The sequence below is a fragment of the Erythrolamprus reginae genome, chromosome 11 (assembly GCF_031021105.1).
Source record: "Erythrolamprus reginae isolate rEryReg1 chromosome 11, rEryReg1.hap1, whole genome shotgun sequence".
NCBI lineage: Eukaryota > Metazoa > Chordata > Lepidosauria > Squamata > Dipsadidae > Erythrolamprus > Erythrolamprus reginae.
Genome location: NC_091960.1, coordinates 36,836,891 through 36,860,333, shown reverse-complemented (window position 1 = coordinate 36,860,333; position 23,443 = coordinate 36,836,891). Strand labels below are relative to the sequence as shown.

The 23,443-nt window shown below is 44.0% G+C and overlaps 1 protein-coding gene across 2 annotated transcripts; it reads right to left on the bottom strand.

Moving 5' to 3' along the window:
- Positions 1-479: 479 nt before the first annotated feature.
- LOC139174351 (myotubularin-related protein 9-like) lies at positions 480-20,745 on the bottom strand. 2 transcript variants are annotated; one of them, XM_070764647.1, is made up of 12 exons: positions 20,322-20,402; positions 17,110-17,336; positions 15,038-15,097; positions 13,658-13,766; positions 9,247-9,372; positions 7,803-7,976; positions 6,070-6,287; positions 5,066-5,227; positions 4,652-4,793; positions 3,708-3,928; positions 2,055-2,194; positions 480-817 (listed from the first exon to the last, which is right to left on the bottom strand). In XM_070764647.1, exons 2-12 carry the CDS (start codon positions 17,292-17,294, stop codon positions 723-725), a joined length of 1,632 nt encoding a protein of 543 aa, XP_070620748.1. In that variant the 5' UTR covers positions 17,295-17,336; positions 20,322-20,402; the 3' UTR covers positions 480-722. The 2 variants fall into 2 exon arrangements, with proteins under 2 accessions (XP_070620748.1, XP_070620749.1); XM_070764648.1 differs by lacking the exon at positions 15,038-15,097 and having other exon boundaries at positions 20,322-20,745.
- Positions 20,746-23,443: the final 2,698 nt, after the last annotated feature.

Below are 23,443 nucleotides of genomic sequence, written 5' to 3'. Positions count from 1 at the left end.
CAGAGAAAAGAAATGTTCCCTTCGCTCTGGGCAGCAACTGCCCTTCTCCTCTTCTTCCTCCTCCTCCCACCAAAATTCCGAGCTTTTATTTCTTTCCTAATGGGTTTGCAATCATTATTTGCTTTTACGTTGATTCCTAAGGGAAAAATTGCTTCTACTTACAAAATTTTCTACTTAAGAACCTGGTCACGGAACGAGTTAAGTTCTAAAGTAGAGGCACCACTGTATTGTGAAATTATTGGATGGGTTTAATGGGTTAAAGCTGCATTTTTCAATCTTAGCAACTATAGGTAGGGTAGACTCGCAGAATTCCTTATCTAGCACAGATTAGGATTGCTTAATATTAACATTTAAAAAGCTTAGCCATGTCAACTTTATTGTCCAAACATAGCTGTTGGCTTCACGTTGGGGTGCTACATATGAGCATCCAGATAACTCTCATTACCCAAAAGATTTATCCTCATTCTCTTGATCTAAAATAGGTTTTTAAAGCGCTGTTGTTTTATTTGTAACAGTTAAAAAAATAGGTTTGGGAAATAGATCTACATATTCACAGTCTTCTCAGTGCCACAGATAGAGTCTTTTCTCTCATTGGTAGCCCTGTGTCAGCAATTCTCCCTCTGCTTTCAGGTCCCCTCTTTTGGGGTGGCCAGACAATTCTTTGATCGCTTCAACTAAGGAGGGGGTGATGCAGTGTGCGTTCATCTTGCTCTCTGCAATTGCTATGAGTAGGTTTGGCTATTTGTTGCTATTTGCTGAATTTCTTCCCATGCTTCATCAAGATGATGGGATGAACGGACCCAGCGGAGAAATAAACCTGGATGGAGAATAATGGGCAGTTATCTCTCTCTTTCACAAGGACAAACAGCAATATTTTATATCTTTGCAGCAATTCTTTATAAAGAACATCAGCCAGAAGACTCACTTAGATTCCAGCCCCAGCATCTATGTTAGACAGCCAAACCTAAGGTTGGCGTGGGAGGAGTTTGTTTGTTTGTTTGTTTGTTTGTTTGTTTGTTTGTTTGTTTGTTTATTTATTTATTTATTTATTTATTTATTTATTAGATTTGTATGCCGCCCCTTTCCGTAGACTCGGGGCGGCTCACAACACAATAAAACAATTCATGACGAATCTAATAATATACAATTTAAAATAGTTAAGAAAACCCCATTTTTAAACAGACATACCTACAAAGATACCATACATAAATTATATAGGCCCCGGGGGAGATATCTCAATTCCCTCATGCCTGACGACAAAGGTAGGTTTTGAGGAGCTTACGAAAGGCAAGGAGGGTAGGGGCAATTCTAATCTCTGGGGGGGAGCTGGTTCCAGAGAGTCAGGGCCGCCACAGAGAAGGCTCTTCCCCTGGGGCCCGCCAACTGACATTGTTTAGTTGACGGGACCCGGAGAAGGCCGACTGTGGGACCTGATCGGTCGCTGGGATTCGTGCGGCAGAAGGCAATCCCGGAGATATTCTGGTCCGATGCCATGAAGGGCTTTATAGGTCATAACCAACACTTTGAATTGTGACCGGAAACTGATCGGCAACCAATGCAGACTGCGGAGTGTTGGTGTAATATGGGCATATTTGGGAAAGCCCATAATTGCTCTCGCAGCTGCATTCTTCACGATCTGAAGTTTCCGAACACTTTTCAAAGGTAGCTCCATGTAGAGAGCGTTACAGTAGTCGAGCCTCGAGGTGATGAGGGCGTGAGTGACTGAGCAGTGACTCCCGGTCCAAATAGGGCCGCAACTGGTGCACCAGGCGAACCTGGGCAAACAACTCTGTAACCGACTTGCTCTGATCGAGGAGTCTGCCTGGATGAGCAATAAAATGTCTCAAACCAACAAGAAAATCACTTCAGTTCCCATGACTCGGCTTCCAGTCTGAGCAAACCATCTTGCCAATGTTGGCCTACGAAACTGGAATCTAGAAGGCTTAATTCCATCCCTATCACAATGTCCCTTGCGTGAGTGCTTCGTTTCAGAGCCCTGGACAATGGGAGTTTGTACTTTATATGGTAAAAGGAATGGTGGGTTGTCCCCCTACCTTGCCAGAGCATCAAGCTCTGTGGTTCCACGGAGGGCCAGATGACCAGGGGGTTGTACGCATAAAGGGGGTTCAGGTACTTCACGTGGTTTAACCAAGGCCAGAGGCAGTGGGTCTTCTCCCTCATCAAACACAACCTCCTGCAAGGAAGCCAATACAATTTAAGTCCATTGAATAGAATAGAATAGAATTATTTATTGGCCAAGTGTGATTGGACAAACAAGGAATTTGTCTTGGTGCAGATGCTCTTAGTGGACATAAAAGAAAAGAGACATTTGTCAAGAATCGTGTGGTACAACACTTAATGATTGCCATAGGGGTCAAATAGACAATGAAGAAACAATCTATATGAATAAATATTAATATTGAGTAGGCATGGAGCATTGTTTCATCCTGGGCAACTTGAAAATGTGTGCACTTCAGTTATAATAATAATAATAATAATAATAATAATTTATTGCATTTGTATGCAACCCCTCTCCGTAGACTCGGGGCGGCTAACAACAATGATAAAAACAGCATGTGACAATCCAATAATAAAACAACTAAAAACCCTCATAATAAAACCAAACATATACACAGACATACCATGCATAACTTATAATGGCCTAGGGGGAAGGAATATCTCAACTCCCCCATGCCTGGCGGTATAAATGAGACTTGAGTAGTTTACGAAAGACAGGGAGGGTGGGGGCAATTCTAATCTCCGGGGGGAGTTGGTTCCAGAGGGCCGGGGCTGCCACAGAGAAGGCTCTTCCCCTGGGGCCTGCAAAACGACATTATCTAGTCGATGGGACCCATAGAAGGCCAACTCTGGGACCTGATCGGCCGCTGGGATTCGTGCGTTAGCAGGCGGTTCCGGAGGTAATCTGGTCGAAAGCCATTTAGGGCTTTAAAGGTCATGACCAACACTTTGAATTGGGACCGGAAACTGATCGGCAGCCAATGCAAGTCAGAGGTCCCAGAGGTCCCTAGCCAGCTTCCCAATCACTACATCCAGCCAGAAGCCCATCGTGTTAGGGAAGGAATTCAACAGAGGGACAAATGATCCAAAAAAATTACAATTGGATATCTGGGGAAAACATGAAAAAAGCTAAGGCCACCTAACATTTTTAGACGTCGTTCCTTCTTGTGGGCACAACATGATTCAAATGGGATTGTTGGGGATGTGAAAGCATGAATTATAGGCAGGGGTGGGCAGCAGGCAGGACGGGGTGGAACGCAGTCCCACCAGCGGAAATGAAGCTGGCCCGCGACAATCACTTCCTAGATTACCAGTCTCGGCTTGGCTCTCATTTCTTTCCCTGCTGCTGCACGTTCCTTGCTTTTTTCCTCTTTCCTGGCATCGGACGAGCTTCCCTCTCTCCTGCCCAGCTCCCTTCCAGCCTCATGCATCCACCTCCCGAGGCCAGGAAGGAGGAAGGAGGAAAAAAGCGAGGAGCAGGCAGCAGCAGCAGAGAAAAAAAGGAGAGCCAAGCTGAGGAGTTGATTCCAGAGGGTTGGGGCCGTCACAGAGAAGGCTCTTCCCCTGGGGCCCGCCAAACAACATTGTCTAGTCGATGGGACCCATAGAAGGCCAATTCTGTGGGACCTGATCGGCCGCTGGGATTCGTGCGGCAGAAGACGGTCCCGGAGGTATTCTTTCTTTCTTACCTTTCTTTCTCATTGTTGCCCAAGAAGGTACCACAGGGGGAGGCATAGCAATGCTCGAAGAGTGACAGCAGGAAATGCTCGTTGAATGCCAGCGAAAAGGGGAACTGGCGCCCCAGCTGCCAGACGCAGTCAAGGAAAAGGAGAAACATGGGCGCCTCCTGCTTGAGCCGGGCATGCGCATAGGCAGAGTGGGCGCAGCGGAGGTGGAAGGGATGACCAGCCTGGAAAAGCGAAAAGGTGGTCAGCTAGAAACTGCAAGAGGCTTTCTGCTTATACGTAGAAACATAGAAGATTGACGGCAGAAAAAGACCTCCTGGTCCATCTAGTCTGCCCTTATAATATTTCCTGTATTTTATCTTACAATGGATCTATGTTTATCCCAGGCATATTTAAATTCAGTCACTGTGGATTTACCAACCAGGTCTGCTGGAAGTTTGTTCCAAGCATCTACTACTCTTTCAGTCAAATAATTTTGTCATGTTGCTCCCGATCTTTCCCCCAATTAACCTCAGCCTGAGTGCTGCAAAAGTTTCTAAAGTACAATTTTCAGCAGAGATTTAAAGGCCTGGAAGAAAGGAAATCGTACTGTAGCCCCATCTGGAGAGCTAGAGACTCCCTCACTGGCTTTATGATAATATTCAGTGGCTGTGTTATCACGCCACAATAAGCCATGGTTAAGGAATCCTTAACTTCCATTTCGTAAGCTAACTAGAACCTGATGAGTGCAACATCATATTCTAGTTGTGTAGCATAAATACCCTATGCCTGTGCTTAGAAATAATTACAACCACTTCCAATTTTGAAATTCTGTCTGAATTACTACTAGGAACTATTGAGTTAAAAAGTAGAACATGTACTTTCTTGCTTTCCAGCCACGGCAATTTTCAAGTGTGGACTTCGTTTTCCAGAATTCCCCAGCCAGCAGGTCCATCCCCTGCTAGTACCTGTATCCATTCCCGTTCCAGTAGCCCCTGGAAGCCGGCCAATGTCCGGCAGGCTGGATCCAGGATGACTTGGGCAAGAGCTGTCACCAACAAGGTGGTGTCCTTCCCTTCAGCTCCATGGACCAGCAGACAGGCCTCCTCTCTGGAAGAAGACATCGTTTCTGGTTACACCACCATCTCCCCGGCATGAGCCCATCCCGAAAGTTGGGGTGCAGAGGCAACTTCCGCAAACAGCTTCTCCTGGAAGCTCCTCTCTAGATCAGTGTTTCTCAGCCTTGGCCGTTGGAAGATGTGCGGACTTCAACTCCCTGGCTGGGGAATTCTGGGAGTTGAAGTCCGCACATCTTCAAACGGCCAAGGTTGAGAAACACTGCTCTAGATCCTTTCTGGGGGAAGGACCAAGGGCAATTCTACCTTTCCAGGCACTGGGCTGCCAGGCAGGCAGCATTCAAGGCTTCCTTGACATGGGACAACCATTTGGAGGCTTCCAGCCTACTCAGCCAGCGGTCCATGTGGGCAGAAGGGTCATTGCAGGCTTCTACCAGCTTGATGAAGCTTTCCTGGAGAGAACGGCCCCTAAGAGGTGGGGAGGCAGGAGAAAGAAGTGTTTTGGTCAGAGAGTCCTGCAGTTCACAGTCAGGAGCTTCTCCCAAGAACCAGGCTTGTCTGGCTGGGGAAAGTGAGCAAAAGTTAATACCTGTGTTCAGTTCTGGAGACCTCACCTACACAAAGATATGGATCAAATTGAACGGGTCCAAAGACGGGCTATAAAAATGGTGGAAGGTCTTTTTGTGTGTAGGCTAAGAGTGAGGGAAAGAGGCTTCCATGGTGATTTCAGAATGGAATGGAATATTATAGAATGGAATGGAATGGAATGGAATGGAATGGAATAGAATAGAATTCTTTATTGGCCAAGTGTGATTGGACACACAAGGAATTTGTCTTGGTGCAGATGCTCTCAGTGTACATAAAAGAAAAAGAGACATTTGTCAAGAATCATGTGGTACAACACTTAATGATTGTCATAGGGGTCAAATAAGCAATGAAGAAACAATCAATATTCATAAAAATCTTAGGATACAAGCAACAACGTACAGTCATACAGTCCTGAGTGGGAGGAAAAGGATGATAGGAATGATGAGAAAAAACTAGTAGAAATAGACGTGCAGATTCAGGAAAAAGTCTGACAGTGTCGAGGGAATTATTTGTTTAGCAGAGTGATGGCGTTCGGGGGAAAACTGTTCTTGTGTCTAGTTGTCTTGGTGTGCAGTGCTCTGTAGCGACGTTTTGAGGGTGGGAGTTGAAACAGTTTGTGTCCAAACTGTGTCCTATATTATTTAGATGGGCTTCGTCTGGGGTTTCTTTTTAATGTCTTCCCATCAGGAACAATCACAGCACAAATAGATGGAGGGACTTACCTCTCCAGAGCGCGGTGCAGCCTCTTCCAGCCGCGGTAGCAGCTTCGGTGCTCCAGGCCGCCTCCCATCACCCGGGCCTGCTTTGCAGCCTGCAGTGACCTGGTGTCCAGGATGAAGCCACGCTCCCCTCCCTCCAGGACAGTGGACAAGAGCAGTTCGTCCTCGTGACAGCGTTTCCGGTTGGGCCCCACGAGGGGCTGGCTGCTGCGAAGCATCGTCTGTGTGAGCAAAGGATGGAGATGGATGGAGGAGAGTAAAGGGGAAAGAGATCCATTTGAGATTCTCCCAAGGTCACCTTGTGGCCTCCTTAATCTTGATCTTTTTTGAAAAGCTCATCCCGAAATGGAATGGATTTGGGGATATGTTTTCCTTAACATAAGAATTTTTGTTTATGTTTCATGCTTGGTTTTTGCAAACCCTTTTTTTAAAAATCATTTTAGAGCATTTTATACAGCTTTTGGGTTTTTTAAAGCAGACTTTTCTTGATGTTATATTTCCAAAAATGAAACTATGGATGACATGTGTTGCAAAAGTTAGAGAACTATGAATTTTGAATAATGGCTACGTTTCTGCGTATTGGTTTGAAAAAGCAAAAGTTCCCATTTTGGGGCAGATAAAACACATTTCTACATTCTTGTTCTGCTGATTAATGACTGAGATGAACTCATTTCTTTCTGGAGATTGCTGTTGCTGCAATGGAAGGCTACTTATATTGAGTAGGCATGGAGCATTGTTTCATCACTTGAGACTTTCAAGAAGAGATTGGACATTGTCAGAAATGGTGCTTGAGCAGGGGCTGGACTAGATGACCTACAAGGTCCCTTCCATCTCTGTTAATCTGTCATCTGCAAACATCGTCAAGATGACAAGATTAAGAAAAACTGTAGTGGAATGCAAACATCATGTGCAGGGAAGAGAGAAGAAAAAGAGGATTGGCAGCTGGACAGAACAAAACACGGAATGATAAAGGGAAATGCATATGTTTCTCCACAAGGCTAGTTTATACTTCAAAAGAAAAGGATTTAGGGGTAGTGATTTCTGACAGTCTCAAAATGGATGAACAGTGCAGTCAGGCGGTAGGGAAAGCAAGTAGGATGCTTGGCTGCATAGCTAGAGGTATAACAAGCAGGAAGAGGGAGATTATGATCCCACTATATAGAATGCTGGTGAGACCACATTTGGAATACTGTGTTCAGTTCTGGAGACCTCACCTACAAAAAGATATTGACAAAATTGAACGGGTCCAAAGACGGCTACAAGAATGGTGGAAGGTCTTAAGCATAAAACGTATCAGGAAAGACTTCATGAACTCCATCTGTATAGTCTGGAGGACAGAAGGAAAAGGGGGACATGATCGAAACATTTAAATATATTAAAGGGTTAAATAAGGTCCAGGAGGGGAGTGTTTTTAATAGGAAAGTGAACACAAGAACAAGGGGACACAATCTGAAGTTAGTTGGGGGAAAGATCAAAAGCAACATGAGAAAATATTATTTTACTGAAAGAGTAGTAGATCCTTGGAACAAACTTCCAGCAGACGTGGTAGATAAATCCACAGTAACTGAATGTAAACATGCCTGGGATAAACATATATCCATCCTAAGATAAAATACAGGAAATAGTATAAGGGCAGACTAGATGGACCATGAGGTCTTTTTCTGCCGTCAGACTTCTATGTTTCTATGTTTCTATACACAGTGAAATGGGTGGAATGAGACAGGAGGTGGACTCACCGTCCCGGTTTTTTTGTGATAGTAGCTGAGAACTGGGAATCGCCTCCCCTGACGAAACCGTGCACTCCTCTGAAGGACTCCATCGTCCAGTCTTGCGGGTACAATCACAAGTGGGGGATAACTGGGGCAGACTCCAAAGTCTGCATTGATAGAACTCAGTCTCCAGGCCCCTGTCTGGGAAGAAAAAAAAGAATGAAGGGGTTTGAAGGGCCCGAAACATAGAAGATTGATGGCAGATTGCTTTGGCAATCTCTCATTACTCACCAGAGTTTACAAAACTTTCGCCAGACCCATCCTGGAATACAGCTCATCTGTTTGGAACCCATATCGCATCTCAGACATTAACACCCTTGAAAATGTCCAAAGATACTTCACCAGAAGAGCCCTTCACTCCTCCACTCGAAACAGAATTCCCTACGAGTCTAGACTTTCAACCCATTCGCGCTGTGACTCAAAAGCAAAGTCTCTTATTTTTTCAAACAAAGTTCTGAATTGCAAAAGTTAAATCACTGGAATGTGATCTTGGCTGCATCTCTCTCCATTAAATAGCCCCACCGGGACTCTCGCCAGAAAAGAGTCATAAATCTCCCATTAATTGTCTCTTCTGCTTTGTCAAGGTATTCACTCCCAATTCCAGGGAAATTTCAGGGCTCTAGCAAAGCGCAGGAAGGCAAATCCAAAGGAAGAGACACAGCTCTTCTTCCTAGACTATGGCCTCCGTGCCGAATGTTCCATATCTTTCCACACCCTCTTTTCCCATCAGCCTATCCTATATACTGCTAGGGTGTGGTCAAATGTCCCATAGAGATATTCAATGTCTAGACCCCCTTCCAGGGAGATATTCATGTCTGGCTCTCATTCTTCTTACCCTTGCATCTAAGAGAGGGTCCTCAAACTCCCCATCGTCCTCTGATTCAGACAATACCCTAACTGGGGGTTCTACAGTCTCTGGTGGTTCCTCAGTCTCCAATTCCCCTTCACTCTCAGACTCAAATGGCAAGAACACTGGCCTGCGATGCCAGTATTCCTCCATCTCCTGGTCCTCGGAATCTGTGACCAGCTGAGCCGGACGTGGACTACTCACAAAAGCACCATCCCAAGAGGAGGAGTTGAAGCAGTTTATGTCCGGGATGTAAGGGTATCAGGGATTGGGCTGCATATAAGAATGAATGAATGAATGACATAAATGAATGAATGACATGAATGAATGAATGACATGAATGAATGAATGAATGAATGACATGAATGAATGAATGAATGAATGAATGACATGAATGAATGAATGAATGAATGAATGAATGAATGAATAGCATGAAAAGTCCTTAACACCAGGCCACAAAATGCCCTGCTCTAGCTGTCAGTTCTGCCAACCTGGTTTCCCTTGTGTACAGCTATGCTGAGAGAGGGAACTTTACTTCTCAAGATCACCGGCCTCTCTACTCACGTCAGTTGCGACCTGCTGGTAATACTGTTCAATAACATGCGTCAGCCACCCAGTGCCCAGGGTTGTGTTCTGGGGTCTGTAGAAGAAAGGGTACGTCATCATCACCGACTCCAGAGAAGAAAGGGCCTGTGGAAACAGGGTTGGCCCGGCATGGTTAACAACAAGCGCACATGACTTCCTCTATCTTGAAGCGAGTCTTGGACAAGCTTCAGACATTTCAAGGTGTGTGGACTCCAACTCCCCAAATATTCCAGCCAGCATTGCTGCCCTTCATTCTTAAAACCCAGGCGCTCATTTTGTCTACAGGAGGCCTTCATCTCATTCATTTAGCAACCATTTAAAGTTACAGTGGCACTGAGAAAAGTGAGAAACAGCCGGCTGTCCCACTTGCAACCATCATAGAATCCCCATAGTCACATGATTTGTAACCTACCTGGGCAGGGGTAGGAAAAGTAGGCTCTTCTATGACTTGTGGACTTCAACTCCCAGAATTCCTGTGCCAATCACGCTAGCTCAGGAATTCTGGGAGTTGAAGTCTGCATGTCATAGAAGAACTGATTTTTGCCTACCCCTGTACTTGGGTGTTGCCATACAGTAGCTAACCATGTTAGTTTGTAAAATGTAAAGACTGTACCTTTAAGGAAATATTACTGGTCGGCCATAAGGGGGCGCCAACACCGTTCCTTTTGGGAGAAGTTACTTTGTTAGAGATATATTTGCCGTGAGCGATATTCTTGCTGTGTGCGTGGTTTGTAAACTATTAGAGTATTCTATTGTTGATTCTGTATATTTGTAAATAATAATATTGTTGTATATACATTGATACTAAGTCTGAGTCATTGTCTGGCTAATCCACATTTTTCCTGCACCACAACAACTCTGCTTAATGTGTGTTGAAGGTTTCGTACTGAAACATACTAACATGATTAAAATTTGCATGCTTGAAAACCAGCATGTATTTACCATGGTTGCAAAGCCCCAGAGTCTTGTGTTGTTGTGGTTGAAGCTGAAGTAGTCTTTGACAGGCAGGACGTTGCAGCATATGATCTTGTGGGCAATACTTAGATCGTGTTTAAGGCATCTTAGTTCTAAACTTTCTAGGCCCATCAGCTTCTTACTTCTTTTGCAACCCTCCCTTTTCCCCCCCTTTGCAAAATGAAGCAACAGGAAATGGAGAGGATGGGGGTGGAGAAGACTTCCCTGTTATGACTCCAAAGAAAGGGGTTGAACAGCAATAGTCAAGGCCTTGGGAATATTTATTGTCCTTCTTCCTCATTCACTCCTCCTCTTACTTCTTTATTCTCAAAGCTGCAACATTTGGAAGCAACTGGGCTGAGCTGAGTTTGGGCATGAGTTTAACCAGGGGAGGGGCCTGCTGGGCATAGTTCCCTCTAAGCTGAGCAGTGAGCAATCGCTCACTTAAAAATCATCATCAACTCAGAGTTTTCCAAACCTGCCCAGAAGCCGAGAGGGAAAGAGTGAGAAGGAAGGAGAGAGAGAGGAAGAGAGGAAGAGAGAGAAACAGATAGAAAAAAGAGAGGAAGGAAAAGAGAAAGAAAAAGAATGGGAGTAAGGAAGAGGGAAAGAAAATCAAAATCTAGTTTGAAACTAGCTCAACTATTTAAGTGGCATTTTGATATTGATAGAGTTGCCCTATTATGAGCTCACTGTTATAGACACACAGTACAGTATTTTATTTTGAAATTCTCTCAGGCAAAACAGGGTGGGTTTTTTATTTGTTTGTTTGTTTGTTTGTTTGTTTGTTTATTTAATATTTCTGTGCCGCCCAGTCCCGAAGGGACTGCCGCTCAGACACTATACTTTTCCGCCCACCCCCCAAAAAAATTAGAGGGAACACTGCTGCTGGGTACAGAATAGTTTGGATATCTGGTTATAACTGCTCCCCAGAACTGCAGAACAATACAGTTTTGTTTTGTTTTTTAGTAGAACATGTATTTATTTATTTATTTGTTTATTTATTTATTTATTTATTTATTTTATTGGATTTGTATGCCGCCCCTCTCCATAGACTCGGGGCGGCTAACAACAATAATAAAACGGCATATGACAAATCTAATATTTAAAGTAACTAAGAAACCCTTACTAAAAGCCAAACATACACACAAACATACCATGCATAAATTGTATAGGCCTGGGGGGAAAGGAATATCTCAGTTCCCCCATGCCTGACGGCAGAGGTGGGTTTTGAGGAGCTTACGAAAGGCGAGGAGTCGAGGTGATGAGGGCATGAGTGACTGTGAGCATGTATGTCACGATACATCCTGGATGAAGCACTGGCTGAATTTGCGCCACCTTCAAGACCGGGCTTAAATCTGATAGGGGACCTGTAGGTGGGAACCAGGTGGTCTTCCCTTGCAATTAATCAGGACAGGCACTCTGTGCATGTTTAGGGACTGTTCCTCTTCCAATAGTCCTGCAGCAGCTGGGTTCTGCCAAACTCAGGATAATAACAATAATAATAATAATAATAATAATAATAATAATAATAATGATAATAATGTAATAGATTTGTATGCAGCCCCTCTCCGAAGACTCGGAGCAGCTCACAACAATAATAATCAATGTGAAAAATCCAATACTTAAAAAAACATCTAAAAGCCCATATCATTCAAAGTCATACAATTCAGTCATACCATACATAAATAAATCACATTAGCCTAGGGGTACCTCAAGTACCCCATGCCTGGCGGCATAGGTGGGTCTTCAGTAACTTACGAAAAGCAAGGAGGGTGGGGGTGGTTCTAATCTCCGGGGGGAGTTGATTCCAGAGGGCCGGGGCCACCACAGAGAAGGCTCTTCTGCTGGGGCCCGCCAGACGACATTGTTTAGTCGATGGGAGCTGGAGAAGGCCAACTCTGTGGGACCTTATTGGCCTCTGGGATTCGTGTGGCAGAAGACGGTCCTGGTCCGATGCCATGTAGGGCTTTATAGGTCATTATATACAGTGGAACCCCGACATAAGAGCTGCTCTACTTAAGAGCAACTCGAGATAAGAGCTGGGAGGGGAGAGATATTTTTGTTCTACTTACAAGCCCAAATTCGAGATACAAGCGCCAAGGAGCTGTCTCCTGAAGCCAAACGCTAACTTCCGCGTTCGGCTTCAGGAGACAGCTGCGAAGCGGCGCGCGTGTTTTAAAAGGTTGCAGCCGGCCTGGGGGGCTCGGGGGGGTGCTTGCAGCTTTCTTTCTTGCTCTTTTTCTTTCTCTCTTTTACCTTCCCTTCTATTTCTTCTTTTCTTTCTCCTTCCCACCTTCTTCCCTCCCTCCCTTCCTTCACTCATTCCTCTCTTACTCTCCCCTTTCATAAGTTTCCTTGCTTCCTTCCTCTGTTCCTGTCCCTTCCCCCTTTCTTTCTTTCTTTCTTTCTTGCTCTTTTTCTTTCTCTCTTTTACCTTCCATTCCTCTATTTCTTCTTTTCTTTCTCCTTCCCACCTTCTTCCCTCCCTCCCTTCACTCATTCCTCTCTTACTCTCCCCTTTCATAAGTTTCCTTGCTTCCTTCCTCTGTTCCTGTCCCTTCCCCCTTTCTTTCTTTCTTTCTTTCTTTCTTTCTTTCTTTCTTTCTTTCTTTCTTTCTTGCTTTCTTTCTTTCTTTCTTGCTCTTTTTCTTTCTCTCTTTTACCTTCCATTCCTCTATTTCTTCTTTTCTTTCTCCTTCCCACCTTCTTCCCTCCCTCCCTCCCTTCACTCATTCCTCTCTTACTCTCCCCTTTCATAAGTTTCCTTGCTTCCTTCCTCTGTTCCTGTCCCTTCCCCCTTTCTTTCTTTCTTTCTTTCTTTCTTTCTTTCTTTCTTTCTTTCTTGCTTGCTTGCTTGCTTGCTCTTTTTCTTTCTCTCTTTTACCTTCCCTTCCTCTATTTCTTCTTTTCTTTCTCCTTCCCACCTTCTTCCCTCCCTCCCTCCCTTCACTCATTCCTCTCTTACTCTCCCCTTTCATAAGTTTCCTTGCTTCCTTCCTCTGTTCCTGTCCCTTCCCTCTTTCCTTCCTTCCTTCCCACCCTCCGTCCATTCATTCACCCATTCCTCTCTTGATCGCTTAAAGCCGGTCCCTGGTGCAAAAAGGGTTGGGGACCTCTGTCCTACAGGATTGGGTGGCAGAGAAGTTGAACATATGTAAATTTAAAAGTTTAAGAAAGTTTACAAGTTAAGTGAAAGAAACTTCATTATTCATTTATATGTACATGTACATTTCTTCATTAAAAACATGTCTTTCTGCATAATTTAGACTAACTTTGTGAGTTTTTTGAGGGCTGGAACCAATTAAAATTATTTACATTAATTCCTATGGGGAAAAGTCGTTCGAGATAAGAGCTGCTCGACTTAAGAGCCCAGGTCCGGAACGAATTAAACTCGTATCTCGAGGTACCACTGTATAGGATAAGCTGACCTCACCTCAATGGAGCTGGCCACATTCAGGCACTCCTCCATTCCAGGGATTTCCAGTTGCAGGATTCTCAGGTCTTTGCATTTTAGTGTGATGGTGCCAGATGGGTTGCCCAGTCTGTGGGAACAGGGAGAAAAGAGGCCACGTGAGCTGCTTTGCAAAGAAACCACAAGCAGAAAGAAGCTCATGTCTGTGGCAAGGGAGGAGGAGGGGCACCAACGATGGAGACCCCCCCTCCCCCAGTCACAATCTGAAAGTGGGGCTTGCAGATGAGCAGGAAGGAAGCAACTCGTTAACCCAGAAAGAGAGAAGCAGAGGACAGCAAAGCGGTGGTGGGTGGCCACAATACCAAGCGCTTCGTACACTGATGCAACTCTTACCTTACTCACATCATTGCCAGCTCACTTGCCCTTCCGGACTTACAATCATGATGGGCACTAGAGGTTCTGTTGCTAAGCCAGGTGGTTGTACAGAAAGTCATAGCCAATTTTCCAACTTTTTTTTTTTTTTTTGTCATGATCACTAAGCAAATCCCCGCAATCGTTAAGGGCAGTTGTTTCCCAACCACTTGAAAGATATTTGGACTTCAACTCCCAGAATTCCCCAGCCAGCGAATGCCGGAAAAGGCAGGGGGAAGCCTCCGTGGGGCTTCTCTAGGAATCTCCTGGGAGGAAACAGTGCCGGAAAAGGCGGGGAGAAACCTCCGTGGGGCTTCTCTAGGAATCTCCTGGGAGGAAACAGGGCCGGAAAAGGCAGGGAGAACCCTCCGTGGGGCTTCTCTAGGAATCTCCCGGGAGGAAACAGGGCCAGAAAAGGTGGGGAGAAGCCTCCGTGGGGCCTCTCTAGGAATCTCCCGGGAGGAAACAGGGCCAGAAAAGGCAGGGAGAAGCCTCCGTGGGGCCTCTCTAGGAATCTCCCGGGAGGAAACAGGGCCTCCGCCCTCCCTGTGGTTTCCCCAATCGCACACATTATTCGCTTTTACATTGATTCCTATGGGAAAAATGGCTTCTTCTTACAAACTTTGCTACTTAAGAAGCAGGTCACAGAACGAATTAAGTTCGTAAGTAGAGGTACCACTGTAATAGCAAAATCTGGGCTATTTCTGGCAAGAAGTTGGATCTCTGATTATGGGGCCTGTTGCCAGTTCTCTCTACCCACTCCATCAAATTGTCCTGGCTTAGCTGTCCAGCAGGTAGAGACAGGGTATCAGGATGGCTGGAAGGACGTTCTTCACCTGTCTGGGATTCATTCACTTCCCCTCCTGAAGCAAGAAGGCGTCCCCCTCCCCAGTGGTGCAAAACAGCTGCAGAAGCCAAAAGCAGGTGACGCGCCAGCCTGCCACCTCATTTGCTTGCATGCCGTGCGGTGTGAGCATGGTTAAGGCAAACCTGTTCTCTGGTGGGGAGCCGTTAGTCCAGGCGCTTTGATACCAGCTTAAATTCTGAATGCTGAGAGTCACAGGAAGGAAAGGAGAAAGGTTAGCCTCGGGTCCAAAATGCAGAGGTCAAGTGGCACTGAGATGGAGAGCGCCCTCCCTCTGCCAGCTCGCTCTTCACTCTGCCACACTGGGTGATGTGGGCCACCCCAATTTTGCCTAGGCAATTTTCTCTCAGGGGCCTGTACCCCAGGAAGATGTACAATTCCTGCTTTCTTCTACAGCCGCCCTCAGTGATGCTTCTTCCCAAGTCTTGCAGAAAATTGTCACCTCTTAAACCCACAATTTGAAGAGCTCAGGAACAAATGGGGGAAAGATGGAGATTGAGCAGGGAACAAAGCTCATCCATTAGCAGTTAGAGTAAGAAAAGCACATTGTTTCGCTCCGGCTACCCAATCCAAAGCCCAAGCCAGCCGTTGCAGGATATTTGGCCTCCTTTGCTTCTGATCTCACCATCTTTGAGTGTGGAGGAACTTGAAAGAACCCTTAAAAAGAACCCTTGAGAGTATTGTAATATTTGGGTGGACATATCGCCTTCATTTGGGTCTGAGTAGTCCACCCAAGTAGTTGAGATTGCTAATGAGAGATTTTAAAACTGCAATTGCGTATTTATTTATTATTATTATTATTTATTGGATTTGTATGCCGCCCCTCTCCGTGGACTCGGGGCGGCTAACAACAGTGATAAAAACAGAATGTAAAAATCCAATACTAAAACAGCAAAAACCCTTGTTATAAAACCAATCCTACATACAAACATACCATGCATAAATTGTAGAAGCCTAGGGGGAAAGAATATCTTAGTTCCCCCGTGCCTGACGGCAGAGGTGGGTTTTAAGGAGCTTACGAAAGGTATTAGTTAGGTTTGTTCTGCAAAGCAGCAAACAAAGCAGCAAACAAACAAAATTAATCTTCTAATTGTCCAAGATGAATCAATAAAGTTTGATAGTGCAGTTTAAGCTTTGTTAGGGTACATTTGCTTAGATCAGAGGTAGGTAAAGTTAGCTCTTCTATGACTTGTGGACTTCAACACCAAATCTATTATTATTATTATTATTATTATTATTATTATTATTATTATTATTATTATTTAGATTTGTATGCTGCCCTTCTCCAAAGACTCGGGGCCACTCATAATAATAATAATAATAATATCAACAACAACAACAACAACAACAACAACAATAATACCATTTCCCAGTGGCAAAGAACTGGTGGGATCATAAGCCCGAAAAAGTGGTCGGAAATGAGCAAGCAAAATTACTGTGAGACTTCTGACTTCCGAGTGACCGAATTCTGAAGCATAACACACCAGACATTGTGATCGTGGAGAAAAAGAAAGTATGGGTCATCGATATCGCAATCCCAGGGGACAGCAGAATTGAGGAGAAGCAGCTAGAGAAATTAGTGAAATACGAAGATCTAAAAATCGAGCTGCAACGACTCAGGCATAAGCCAGTGAAAGTGGCCCCAGTGGTACTTGGCACGCTGGGCGCAGGGCCAAAGGATCTCAGCGGACATTTGAAAACCATTGGAATTGACAAAATCTCCACCTGTCAATTGCAAAAGGCGGCTTTACTGGGATCGGCAAACATAATTCACCGCTACATCACGCAGTCCTAGGTGCTTGGGAAGTGCCCGACTGGAGATGAAATTTGAAATCCAGCATAGTGATCTCGTTTGCTGTGTTGTACTGACATAATAATAATAATAATAATAATAATAATAATAATAATAATAATAATAATAATAATAATATCCAGAATTCCTGAGCCAATCATACTAGTCCAGGAATTCTGGGACTTGAAGTCCACATGCCATAGAAGAGCCAGCTTTGCCTACCCCTGGCCTAGACCAGTTATTTCTCATCCTTGGCAAGTTTAACTTGTGTGGACTTCAACTCAAGAATTCTGCAATCAGCCATGTTGGCTGAGGCATTCTGGGAGATGAAGTCCACAAACTGGGGTGGGGGGGTGAGGAGGAACCATGATGAGAAGCCCAGCAATGCAGGACAAATCTATTCACCTTTTTTCAATGGCATCCACATTGCGAATAAGTATCCACAACTCAGTTCTTCTCTGTTCTGTCTGGGAGGAGAAGAGTAAGTGATGGCTGGTGATCGCCAGGGTCCCTCGGATGGTCTGGAGTCCTGGACACGAGAGAACCACATCGTCCACCTTGGTGGTCTTGATCAGCTCAGCAAACTCCATCGTGGGATATGGCAGTAAAGGAGGAAGTTATTTCAGGAACACCTAGGAGATTGGGAAGAAAGTTGACAAAGGGCATTTCACGAAGGATAGCCAAGGGTCTAAGATATTATTGCCTCTGGTGGGACAATTTACACGTTGGAAAGTATTTTGGTAGCTCATCTCTTAAGTTTGCCTTGTTTAATGTTGCAGTATAGCATAAATATGTTAGAATAGGATTGTATCATAATTATATATATCTGGACCTCTAGCATAAAAATGCTCTGCTTATTATAATCCAGGATAGGAGGGCACTAAACTTGCCTAGTCTGCATTCCTGGCAATTACTACAGGGAAACAAAAGGGCTCAATCAACATCTCACTGATAAACAAAGTTTACATCACTCTGGACAGGACGTTATAGGATCAAAGGGGGAGATTTACATTGCCTGAAGCATACACAGGACTAGAGGGTGATTAAGGAGATTAGTTGTGATAAGGAAGAAGGCTTCAGAGAAATTAGGTGTGAGAAACATCTGCTTTGAGGAAGTTTCTAGGAAATTGTTTTGTGATATTTGTGGGAATAGGAAGAACTCAAAGGTATGTTTGAAGTTATGTTATTGGATGTATCACTTGACATGTATGTGTAATTATCCCCATTTCCTTATGTTCCCAAATAAAAAGAGGTACATGGCTCTATACTGTGTCACTTCACCCAGAGAGAGAATGTGTCCAAGTTTTCTTTCTAGGATTCGCGTTCGTGAGTGACCCCACACGGCTGGGTTGCTCTTAGCCCCTTTGAAGACATCGTCTTCATCAGGGACTTTGACAGCATCCATAGTTTAAATCTCCCAAGATAATGGCCAGTGAATCAGGCTATTTGGCTGCAGCCTCCGTAATCTGATCAGCTAGGGTTCTTAGTGCCTTTTTTACAGATGTTTGCGGAGGGATGTAAATTGCAGATATTAAGAAGGAATGAATCTCACGAGGAGAATAAAAGAGTTTGCAATTAATAATTAAAGACTCCAAGTTTTCATCACAAAATTCTTGTATAATGGTGATGTCTTGAGACCAGCTGTGGGACCTAATCGGCCGCTGGGATTCAGAAGCAACGCGAGAAAATATTATTTGACTGAAAGAGCCGTAGATGCTTGGAACAAATTTCCAGTAGACATGGCTGGTAAATCCACAGTAACTGAATTTAAAGATGCCTGGGATAAACATAGATCCATCCTAAGATAAAATACAGGAAATAGTATAAAGGAAGACTAGATGCACCAGGAGGTCTTTTTCTGCCATCAATCTTCTATGTTTCTATGTCTGCAAATGAAGGAATAATATAGCCAGCTTGGTAAAGAGATGTCTAAATTTTCCAGATCCAGATTGAATAAAGGGTAACACTTAAAACCAAGGCTTGTGAGGTGGGTTGGGTTAAGAGAGAGTTGCTGGCTCAAAATCGTCCAGCTGTCTTTCGTGCCTAAAACAAAACTAAAACTCACACGCTAGAATTGATGACTGGCCCCAAGTGGCACAAATAGCTTTCATGCCGAAAGGTGGGACTAGAACTCGCAAATAGACTTTCACGCCTAAGATGGGAAAATAATTTACAATGTGCTGGCTTCTAGGCCAGCACCATTATTAGAATAAACTGGCTTACTTGCATTGCATTGCCTTACAATTCCCCATTTTGCAAGCCCACAACCCCAGTCCTACTCAAGCAGCAGAGTCTGCAAAAGATTTCTTAACTCTCTCTGGTTTCTGGACAACATCAGTAGCAGTTGCCAATTGACCAGAACGGAGACAGTTGAGCCTTTTAACAAGCACTTGGATTGCATCAGATAGGAGACGTTTTGATCTGAATAGCAAGGAAGAGACAGATCGCACATAAACAGCACGGCTCTTGGTGGTTAAAAGTTACTGGCCAGGATGAAAAATTTGGCAACTCAAATAATGCATTCTGTTAATTTTGGGGTGGACCACAGTGTCTGACAGATCTGCAAAACCGAGCTCCGTTCTATTTATAATAGAAACATAGAAGACTGATGGCAGAAAAAGACCTCATGGTCCATCTAGTCTGCCCTTATACTATTTCCTGTATTTTATCTTACAATGGATATATGTTTATCCCAGTCATGTTTAAATTCAGTTACTGTGGATTGACCAACCACGTCTGCTGGAAGTTTGTTCCAAGCATCTACTACTCTTTCAGTGAAATAATATTTCCTCACGTTGCTTTTGATCTTTCCCCCAACTAACTTCAGATTGTGTCCCCTTGTTCTTGTGTTCACTTTCCTATTAAAAACTCTTCCCTCCTGAACCTTATTTAACCCTTTGACATATTTAAATGTTTCGATCATGTCCCCCCTTTTCCTTCTGTCCTCCAGACTCTACAGATTGAGGTCACTAAGTCTTTCCTGATACGTTTTATGCTTAAGACCTTCCACCATTCTTGTAGCCCGTCTTTGGACCCGTTCAATTTTGTCAATATCTTTTTGTAGGTGAGGTCTCCAGAACTGAACACAGTATTCCAAATGTGGTCTCACCAGCGCTCTATATAAGGGGATCACAATCTCCCTCTTCCTGCTTGTTATACCTCTAGCTATGCAGCCAAGCATCCTACTTGCTTTTCCTACTGCCCGAACACACTGCTCACCCATTTTGAGACTGTCAGAAATCAATACCCCTAAATCCTTCTCTTCTGAAGTTTTTGCTAACACAGAACTGCCAATGCAATACTCAGATTGAGGATTCCTTTTCCCCAAGTGCATTATTTTACATTTGGAAACATTAAACTGCAGTTTCCATTGCTTTGACCATTTATCTAGTAAAGCTAAATCATTTACCATATTACATATTACAGACAGGAGACTTTTTGATCTGAATAGCAAGGAAGAGACAGATCTCACATAAACAGCACGGCTCTTGGTGGTTAAAAGTTACTGGCCAAGATGAAAAATTTGGGGTGAACCACAGTGTCCGACAGACCTGCAAAACCGAGCTCCATTCTATTTATAATAACCCCACTTCTGTCCAGGCTGACCAGCAACTCACCTTTAGCTAGTAACAAACAATCCGGTGCAATTAAGCTTTGCTGAATGTAGTTGCAGAGTTTAGAGCAGAGCAGATCTCTCGCTGTTTGCAGGAACTTCCAGTAAAAGGATCCTCTTTCGCAGCACGGAAGCATTCCTCTGGACCCAGTTCATGTTGGGAGAAAGCCAAAGAGTTGGGAGCCCCCACTTTTCTTACCTGAGAGCTGAACGGGGAACTGGATCGCCTCTGGGACTTTCAAAGGTGTTTTGGAAACAGGACCCCCCCACCTAGTGGCAAAGACTGGAGGGGACAGAGATTGGTCTCTCCGTTCGTGCCCCCAGCCAGCCAAGCCGGCCAACCGATATTGGCAAAGGACAGTGGTGGAGAAACTTTGCAACAGCTGTTTGTTATGTTGCTGGGAGCTCAGGCTGAATCTTCTATTGTGAAAGAGTAGAACAGGAACTAGACAGCACTTGGAGGGGGGGGGGGAGGCCGAGCAGGGAGGGAGAGAAAGAGAGAGAGAGAAAGGGAGAAAGAGGATGTGTCGTAGCTTCTGCTCTGGAAATCTCACACTACTTACCAGAGCTTACAGAACTTTCCCCAGACCCATCCTCAAATACAGCTCAACTGTTTGGAACCCATACCACATTTCTGACATTAAATAAATAAAATAAATAATAATAAATTAACACCCTCAAAAATAGAAACATAGAAACATAGAAACACAGAAGACTGACGGCAGAAAAAGACCTCATGGTCCATCTAGTCTGCCCTTATACTATTTCCAAATGTCCAAAGATACTTCACTAGAAGAGCCCTTCACTCCTCTACCCGAAACAGAATTCCCTACGAAACTAGACTTACAATCCTGGCTCTTGAAAGCTTAGAACGACAATGCCTTAAACAAGATCTAAGTATTGCCCACAATACTTAGACTACAAAGACTACTTCAGCTTCAACCACAACAACACAAGAGCACACAACAGATTCAAGCTTAATATTAACCGCTCCAAACTTGACTGTAAAAAATACAACTTTAGTAATCGAGTTGTCGAAGTGTGGAACTCATTACCGGACTCCGTAGTATCTTCCCCTAACCCCCAACACTTTACCCTTAAACTGTCCATGGTTGACCTCTCCCGAGAGGTCAGTAAGGGGCGTACATAAGCGCACTAGTGTGCCTTCCGACCCCTGCCCTATTGTCTCTCCTATATCTCGTATATCTTCTCTACTATATCATCTATAACCTTCATTGTATATTATTGTGTATTGGACAAAATAAAAAAAAAATAAAATAAGGTAGCCCAGCTGTAGTTTTGTTTTTGTTTTTCCAGTTGATTTTTTTTCCACTGATAAAGAACTAGAAGAGATGGGTGAAGATAGCAGATAAAGCATCACTGGAATAAACAACAGTCATACACTCTGTGGCCTTGTTATTTGCTAGGACCGATGATGATAAAAAGAGAGGCGTGAAATTACTGACACATCAGAGGAATTGAAACTCCGGGGGTGGAAAGGGATTTATTGCATGATAAGAAGATGGATGTGCAGCATAGTGCTTCATGGGCAATTTCCTCTCGACTCTCAGATATTTCCATGAAGAACTACAGGGCTGCACTCTAGTGCAAAAGTAAATTAAAAAGGAAAAAAAATATATCTGACAGTTCTGTAATCCCCAAGAAGATAAAAAGCAGATGTCCAGAAAAGCCCCTCCCTTTTCTTTGATTTCTCTAAGCGTCAGGGTCTTCTCCAGTGACTTATTCCTTGGCTCATATTTATATTTTATTTCTCTTAGTCATTCTTCTGGGCAGTTGAGTGGTTTGATCTACAATGGAATTATTTCTCCTTCTCATCATCCATGGCACTGTTTCTCAACCATAGCCATGTTAAGATGTGGGGACTTCAACTCCCAGAATTCCTTAGCCAGCCGTGTCATTTGAAGTGCAGGAACAAGGCTGTGGCCACAAATAAGTGCTCCCAGGGGCAGCAGAATTTTATTTATTTATTTATTTTATTTATTTATTTTGTCCAATACATAATACACATGGAAGAGAAAGATATGTAATAATATAAGTAAAGAAAAGAATAGAAGAAAAGGTATAAAAGTATAGGTGAACATATTTGAAAGGAAGAAAAGATAAATGAGATAAGGAGAGACAATTGGACAGGGGACGGAAGGCACACTGGTGCACTTATGCACGCCCATGTAAGCAGAGTTCTCCATGGTAGACCTACGATAGGGTTACACATGAAGAAACTCCCATAAAATTGATTTGAGGGTGGCTCCTACCTGCCAGCTGTGGCCTTTCTTTCTGGGGCATTTAAGCAAGCGTCTCCACCTCCAGGCCAGCATTTCTCAAGCTTGGGCAAATTTAAGACATGTGGACTTCAGCTCCTAGAATTATCTAGCTCCCAGAATCCCCAACTGGGACTGAGAAGTGCTGCTCTGCAATATCCTCATTGGATAAGGAACTGACTGGTTTTTACAGGAAGTTGAGACGGAAACCATGAGAATAGTAGCAAAAGTTTCTAACGACTGTGCTCAGGGTGTGTTTGTGGACAGAAAGGTCAAGACGGCAGCTGGTGAGGAAAGCTCCATCCTTTTCCTGGCTACTGTGCCCTGAAGGGGGAGCTCTTGCCTCACAATCAGTAGACTGTGAGTTCAATCCTAGATAGATGTAGAGACTCCTGCTTGGGCAGGGGGTTGGACTAGATGACCTGCAAGGTCCCGTCCAACTCTGTTAATATGTTAAATTGGCATTGGACCAGAATATCTCCGGAACCGCCTTCTACTGCACGAATCCCAGTGGCCGATAAGGTCCCACAGAGTTGGCCTTCTCCAGGTCCCGTCGACCAAACAATGTTGTTTGGCGGGCCCCAGGGAAAGAGCCTTCTCTGTGGTGGCCCCGGCCCCCAGCAATTAAAACCATGTCTGGCGATATATATATTTTCTCTTAATATTAGATTTGTTTCACTGCTATATTGTCTTTTATTATTGTTGTGAGCTGCCCCGAGTCTTCAGAGAGGGGCGGCATACAAATCTAATAAATAATAATAATAATAATGATGATGATGATGATGATTATTATTATTATTATTATTATTATTATTATTATTATTATTATTATTATATGAGTATGTTT